Source organism: Populus euphratica, unplaced genomic scaffold, assembly GCF_000495115.2.
Source record: "Populus euphratica unplaced genomic scaffold, PopEup_1.0 scaffold829.1, whole genome shotgun sequence".
NCBI classification, from domain to species: domain Eukaryota; kingdom Viridiplantae; phylum Streptophyta; class Magnoliopsida; order Malpighiales; family Salicaceae; genus Populus; species Populus euphratica.
The window spans coordinates 93363-101102 of record NW_011500691.1 but is presented as its reverse complement, the minus strand read 5'-3'; the positions used below and the strand labels follow the sequence as shown (position 1 = coordinate 101102).

General features: G+C 37.2%; 1 protein-coding gene across 1 annotated transcript in view; it reads left to right on the top strand.

Annotated features, from left to right (window-relative positions):
- The first annotated feature begins 3078 nt into the window (after positions 1-3078).
- The window catches only part of LOC105116013 (RNA polymerase II-associated factor 1 homolog), a 13814-nt gene continuing 9152 nt past the window's right edge, over positions 3079-7740 (top strand). The window contains exons 1-9 of the mRNA XM_011013144.1: positions 3079-3164; positions 4025-4093; positions 5227-5334; positions 5427-5605; positions 5692-5768; positions 5873-5992; positions 6748-6853; positions 7293-7379; positions 7530-7602. Coding sequence (XP_011011446.1) covers positions 5588-5605; positions 5692-5768; positions 5873-5992; positions 6748-6853; positions 7293-7379; positions 7530-7602 — 481 coding nt within the window. The 5' untranslated portion in view covers positions 3079-3164; positions 4025-4093; positions 5227-5334; positions 5427-5587. The remainder of the gene's footprint in view (positions 3165-4024; positions 4094-5226; positions 5335-5426; positions 5606-5691; positions 5769-5872; positions 5993-6747; positions 6854-7292; positions 7380-7529; positions 7603-7740) is intronic.

Here is a 7740-nt window from a genome sequence, read left to right as displayed (position 1 = left end):
TCGGGCTGGAGAACATATTCGGACTTCTTTGTTGTTGCTACAATTTGGACTTGAAAATGATCTTTTTAAATCTTGAACTCCATATGAAAGATGTAGGCCTCTGTCTTACCTTTCCATCCATATAAAATAGATCTAAATTCAAGATCTACAGCTCCAGATATGATCCAAGTACCGAACAGTGTTTCGATTTAGACTGCACCGACATCTCTTTTCTAAGTTTGGCCATCTCTTTGTCCTTTCAATTTCAGTTCTTAAATTCATCAATCAATCCTTTGATTTATATGATAGGCCTGCATTTAAAATGAACATTTACCATAAATTAAAGGTATCTTATATTATTAGATATGTTATTATAAAACATACTTTAGTTAAGGAGTTATTAATACTTCAAGTACAAAATGATGATATAAAACCTTGATAAAAATATACTTTTAAGTATTAATCACCTTGAGGGAAGGTAAAATTAGGACACTCTAGATACCCGATGATGTGAACGATTTGAGGTAGAGAGTGGAAATTGATAATGACCAATCTTGACGAATCTAAGCATTGGTAGTCTCGCCAGATATTGAGAAATCAAGTATGAAACCAAAATAATCCAGGTCACTTACAAAGAAAAGCCACAACAAAGCTAGCAAATAGTTGTATATATGAAAAGACAATACGATAGATAGATATGGCCTAAGAAGTTTAGGCTAGGAGATTGGGTTTTAAGCGGGACCGTTGTGTGACCCCTCCAATCTTTCCTGGGAACTTGCTTAGTGGAAGGATTATCCATACAGTACTATTTTCATATATGTGACAATTTGTTATGAAACTGTTGAAGACTAGCAAGATGACGGCACAAAAGAATGGTTGGGTTTCGTATGATTAAGGATCTGATGAAGTGGTAATTTCTCTAAAGAAGTTAGATTCAGTGACTGTGATTTCTCGAGAGGAGAATTGATGAAGACCTTGATAATGAAAGAGAAATACAACAAGGGGATAAAGATTGGCACCATATTTTGATTTGGATAGGTGTTGTGACAAGATAAGCTACTGTCAAACATAAGCAAAGAATAGGAAGAATCTGGAGAACAGAAATTGCACGAGAGCACACAAAGTTTATGTAGGAGTACTCGAAGGATCCAACGAGGTACTGTGATGAGACAACAGGTGCAACGAGAAGAAGAGTTCCCAAATGAAGCTTAGAGTAGAGATTGTTTGAAGGTTGTACAATAGAAAGTCTCTTGTGCACTTAATGAAGGCAACAAGCAAAGGCCTTTCCAATATATGTAAGAATGGAAAGATGAGCTATTGCAGATGCACCTAATTGAGGGGCTGCAAACGTCTGTGATAAAAGGCGACCGTTTATGATGAAAGGCGAAGACACCAAAGGGAGTTGGTATAGGTGGAGCTGTCAAACAGAAAGGTGTAGAAGCTCCAAACATATAAATCGAGATGGACGATTGCGAGGAGTGTACTGCAATTCTATCTTTCTATGTGATCAGTGGTAGTAATTTCTCCCATAGTCCACATGGTGGTAGAGAATTTTTGAAGCCACTTTGAAGCGTCCCAATTGGAGGAGGATGTGTGATCGCTTATGAAAGGCAAAGACAACTTAGAGAGAAGATGTGAGGGCCATGAGATGACCTCCAGATCAGGCCGTCGTATGACGACGAGCAGAGACACCTCAGGAGAAGGTGTGAGAGCCGTGGAAGGAGCCTAATTCAGAACACCTCAGAGCCGATGTGATGGCTAGATATGAGTGGACAGATGGATAGTCAATGAAGTGGTTATGATGAGTATGGAGACAAAAGTCAAATTGACTTTCATGGATATTACCCCCATGCTAAAGATTAATGAGTTAGAAGACATTTGCCTTGGACAATAAGTGGATGACTTGTGGAGCATTAAGACGCGACTGCTAGAAATGAGCAGAGGGCATGAGCAGGTTCCTGGAACAAATTGACTCTTGTCAAGATGGTGAGCTCGGTAATGGCATTGTAATACTTAGAGTATGAAGACAGATATGGATCAACCTTTAATGGGTTGCCCCCATGGTTAAAGGTGTAGAGCTATCTAGACTCTTGAGACTAAGAGCAAGAGACTCACGGAGAAGTAAAACGTGGTTCCTAGGATGGAATAGAGAGCAGACGCAACTCCTGGATGAGTAGACTCTTGGAAGAGTGGTAAGCTTATGATCATATTGAGATACTCAAATAATGACTATTGCACTTGGAAATAGAAATTTTTATTTGAGGGGGTGTTGTAAGCCTTGGTGTGAGGCTTGATAAATTATTCCGGACCGAGCATGGTTAATATGCTCGAAAGGGAATGTTGTGTTCCAGAGATAAGCGTTAACACTTTTTCAGATGTGATGTGTGAGACCATTTGGTTGAAGTGATCCTTTGGTGTGAGCAAGGGTGTGCTTTGGTAACTCTGGTGATTAAAAAGTTTGACGAGTACATGTAAACTTGGCCACAGACGCTCTCGGAATGGTAAGCTTGGAAGAGCTGCAGGATGTAAGCTTATGCTGAAGAAGTAAGAGGACAATTGCCCACATGAATGGCAAAGGAAGTGATTGTTAGGATTGTTGTCATTAATGTGCAGCAATCATTTGCAACCTACCCTAAGAAGTAGGGTTGTCATTATCAAAAGCCTACAATAGTAGGGGTGTACCCATGTTGCACCACCATTGACAAAAATGGTGCAACTCATGTGTTGCCACCATTAGTGCCACAAATCATGCCATGATTTATAGATCTTGTCTTACCATTGATGTCTATAAATAGAGGCATTGTTTAAGAGTAAAATGTGAGAGTGAGTGTGTTAGGAGTGAAGAGAAGAGTGAAGAGAGAAAGAGAGAGCTACTAAAAACAGCAGCCCTGTTGCCATTACAATAGTGAGCTGGGAGTTAAGTGTGAGTAGATGTAATTCTCCTCTTCTATATATTTGTTTTGTATTCTTTCTCTATCTTTAATAATATCAACTCTCCTGTGGATGTAGGTGATTTGCCGAACCATGTTAAATATTATGTCAGTGTGCTTAGCCTCTTATGAGTAAATATTAGTATATCACCAGTCGGATTCCCCAACAGGGGATAGGGTGGCAACTCCATTTTTGGGTGAGGAGAGGGCTGAGAATAGGTCGAAGAAGCCAACGACCTTCTTGTGCAAGTTGAAGTGAGTACGCTGAATTAAGTTTGAATAGTCACGAATGATTCTTCTTGTCCTAAAATCAGAATAACAACAAAATCTGTAGTCCATCCAATGTGCCTGAGCCTGCTTTTATTAGTGAAGTCTCCAGCCTGCTATTGTTGTTTTGACAGAAATTGACTGAAACACTTAGGCTTCTTCATGAAAATAATCTTTAACTAGTTGGTCCTTTAGCCCTCCAGTGATCACTTTTAATACTATTATTAACTCTGGTAGATCAACTAATGTGGTTTGATGTTATGTCTTTTCGGGGCTCAGGTTTATGCTTGAATGTTTTTTACTTTGTTTTTTATTTTCTTGTAAATTAGGTGTTGCTGGGACTTGCACCAATGCATGATGTATCATAGCAATTTATCAACATCAAACTCTGCAAATTAATTGGGTGTTCCAGTATACAGAGAGGAACACCAATATCTCAAGATATTAAATAAGGAAAATTAATTGGGTGTCATCTGAAAACCACTTCTATTTGCTATGGGAGCCTTGAATCTGTTGCTAACTTAGTTGTGTGGATTAGGTAGGCTCTCCTTGCAAATTTTGAAGTTTCTCCTTTGCCCATTTTTCTTGTTCTACCATGCCTTTAAACCCATTTTTCCAATTGGGAAACCTATGTTATCTCATGCCAGCATGGGGGTGCATTTTATTTTTCTTCATTTTTGGATCCTGTGACCGATTTCTAGTATGTGTATTATTTAATACTCTAGACACGCTATCCATGACTGGCAAGTAAAGTTTGTTGTACATGCTAGTTTTTTCTTCTTTTAAACTGAAATTTACTTTGCGTATTTCCAGGACTGATGTTATTTTTGCTTGCTTGCTATTTGAAGATTCTGGAATGAACTTCCTGATCCTAGTGCTCAACCGAAGCTGATGCCTTTAAAGAGAGAGAAAGATCGGTATGTGCATGTAGCATGAGGTTTTTATGCATGTGCATTTAAGAATTTTAGCAGGAAAGTTTAAGTTGAGGCATGCCAAGAAGGTGGACGTGATAGATATCTGTTCCCCCTCAAGGAGAGTGTTGAGGAAGGGGACTAATTTCTTAACTCTTGTGTAAGTTTATTTACATTAGATGAGGCTTGTATGGAATTTAGATTGCAGTCATTCCACTGTTTCTCTTAAACACCCCCCCCCCCAAAAAAAAAAAAAAAAAAAAAAAAAAAATTTACCAAACACCCCCCCCCCCCAAAAAAAAAAAACAAAAAAAAAACAACACGCATACAACAAATATTCCGATGTTACTATCTAATTTTTGGAGTGAGCCTAATTTAGCTTTGTATTCACAAAATATATTATCACAATTATTCAAAAGGAAGAATCTCGTTGAAGAGGTGTCAGTAGGAAGCATTGCATCTGGTTTATTGGTATTTGAGAAAGGATATAATAACTATTGCATTCTTCAGTGTTTGCATGATTCCTAAAATGCTGTGATCCTGTTTATCCTGCAAATTGGTGGTACGAACAGGAAGAAGCTTAAAGCATGCACATGATAAATTATGTCAAAAGATCACTGGTAAATTGGTGAGACAGGTAGCATAAATAATAAATTTTACGAAGTTATCTAATGCTCTAGTCAAGCAATATGCTTGTAATTCACACATGGAAAACTTGAAACGATGCTGATATCTTATAGTATTGGATATGGCTATCTGATCTTTGAAGAAAGCATTGATGTGCTAATAGAATTTAGAATTCCATAGATTGACAACCTAGTGATTATTGAGTGTGACCATGCATGTTTCTGTAATTCTTGTATGTCGTAACTGCAGCGAACTCATGGTGTTTAGCAGATAAGACTTTATTTGTATCAAGTTGATCTCTATTCCATCTTACACCAGCTTATGATTGATTTTTATGAAGTTTGCCATGCAGAATTTTTTGACAAAACGATTTCAAGCGAGGCGTTGTCTAAAAAAGGAGAACAAAATGCTGCGGAATTTCCAGTCACCTAATATTCTGTTGATATGCTTGGATATCATGCTGTACTTCTATATGAAACTATTATAGTCAATGTCAGTGTTCTTATTTGCAGATTTACTAAGTACACAATCACATCTTTGGAGAAAATGTATAAACCTCAACTATATGTTGAGCCAGATCTTGGGATACCTCTTGACCTTCTTGATCTCAGTGTATACAAGTATAATCTCTCAACGGCTTATTTTTCTAGGGTCTAGGTAATTTATACAACATGACATTCCTGAGCACCCTTTTTTCTACTGGTTTTGTTAGTCCTCCTAGTGTTAGACAACTTCTTGCTCCTGAAGATGAGGAATTGTTGCATGATGATGAGTCAGTCACCCCTGTAAAGAGAGACGGCATAAAAAGAAAAGAAAGGCCAACAGATAAAGGTGTTTCTTGGCTAGTTAAGACACTATATATCTCCTCTTAGCATGGAGTCAGCTAAACTGGTATGCCTTTCATGCTGTTCATTGCTTGTTATTTGCTTCACAAATTGCTGAAAGCTGTATCGTATTAGAGACATTTGAATTTTCAGTCTCTGACTAAAAAACAAGCTAAAGAAATGAGAGAGATGAAGGGAGGCTGCAAGCTTTTGGACAATCTCAATAAAAGGTTTGTTTTTTCTACCTTGCCTATGTGAAGAAAATGTCGGAAGAGAAGAAGAAATTATATAACCCTTTTGCTTTACTTTCTGAAAGCATTAGTAATATTTTCAGGGAAAGACAAATCCAGGAAATTCCAGCATCGTTTGCCTCAAACAAGTTACCCCATGTGCATGCAACTAATAAAAATTTAAAGCCAGTCGAGATTTTGCCTCTGCTACCTGATTTTGATCGGTATGGTGTTATTTGTTGCTTTTTATATTGTGCTACAAAGGATGAAAATAGAATCTCGCCTTGCAGAGTGTCTCTTCCTATTAATTTACCATGTAAGAGTGAAGTAAAGGTCTTCAATGATTGCTAGTTTGGCTAGTAGATTTCCTTCTTTTCCTCCTCGTTCTTGGTCAGGGAAAAAAGCTATGCTGCTTAATTTTTTTAATTTCTTTTTGTGTTTCTTAGAAACATATGTTACACATGAATACATGTATGCATAGAATGATATATTAGCATATATTGCTTTCTTATGCTTCAACTATTATGTTACACCCCCCTCCATGCCACAACTCCTACTCTGTTATTTAACAATTATGAAGAATATTATTTATTAGTAAAGGATGCAGTAACATTAAGGAATTAATTTTTTGACTCCATATGCATTTTGGAGCAACCAATATAGAAATAAGGACACTGTGTGGGATGGAAGGGGAGTGTCATTTCTGAAATGTAAAGAATTAGAATTGCTGATGACTGACCAAATTTTGGAACTTGTAAAACAGTGGATGATCATATTGCATCCCAGCATTTTCACTTGTAATATATAACTAAGGACAACGTGTGGAATGTCAAGAGTGTCATTTCTCAAATGAAAAGAATTAGAATTGCTGGTTACTGGCCAAATTTTGGAACTTTCAAAACAGTGGATGATCATTTTGCATTCCAGCATTTTTCACTTCCAAATCCTTAACTTTCACAGCTTTATGACGTTGTACCAGGTATGGAGATAAATTTGTCACAGTAGCATTTGATGGTGCTCCTACAGCTGATGCAGAAAATTACAGCAAGTTCGATCCATCTGACCGTGATGCCTATGAATCACGGGTTAGTTCTTTGAGTGGATGTATTGCATGGGAGCAGGCAGATGAGAGTCGAATTAGAATATTTGTGGTGCCTATTCAGATAAATTAGGTGAATGTGTAGGCAAATTGAAAATCAGAAATATAAGTGGCAACATACTTGCAGGTTTATTTTCATGCATCATTTAATGACTAGGACCAGTGATTGAGAAATAAGTACCTAAAGAAATATTCAACTTGGAAATAGAAAGCTGCAGGACTACAATCAAAAGCAAGTAATAGAATGCAGTGAACGCAAGACAATAAATTCTGTGTTAATGAAAAGTGTATGTATGGAAACAAATTAGAAAAATTTTTCTAAACTATAACTTATCTTTAGCCCATGGAATTTGGCATGGATAGTCCTGAAAACTAAACACTTAATGATGCACTTTGTTGAGTGGGTTCTTGATTTTTTATTACAGGCTATTATGAAAGCTTGTGTGGCATCAGGTTCAGATCCGGCTAACCCAGAGAAGTTTTTGGCATACACAGTACCTTCTCCAGATGAGGTAAGATTGGTTTTTATCCAGAATTTCAAATGCTCTACATGCATATCAGCACTTAAGTTTTGGATTTCTCCTTATGTTTCAAAATTCCAATGAATGGTTGTTTTCATACTACACTGTTGTCATTATTTTTATGTTGTGTTATGGTAGCAGCTGTCAAAGGATATGTATGATGAAAATGAGGATATCTTATATTCTTGGATTCGTGAGTATCATTGGGATGTAAGTGTTGTTGGTGGGAGAAACCACTTGTGGTGGCTTTGAAACACTCGGAGGGGATAAAACACACTCTTTTATTTCAAGAACAACAAGCTTACAATAATGAAAAGCTTACAATAACAACCCCTCTTTCTTTCTCTCTTTC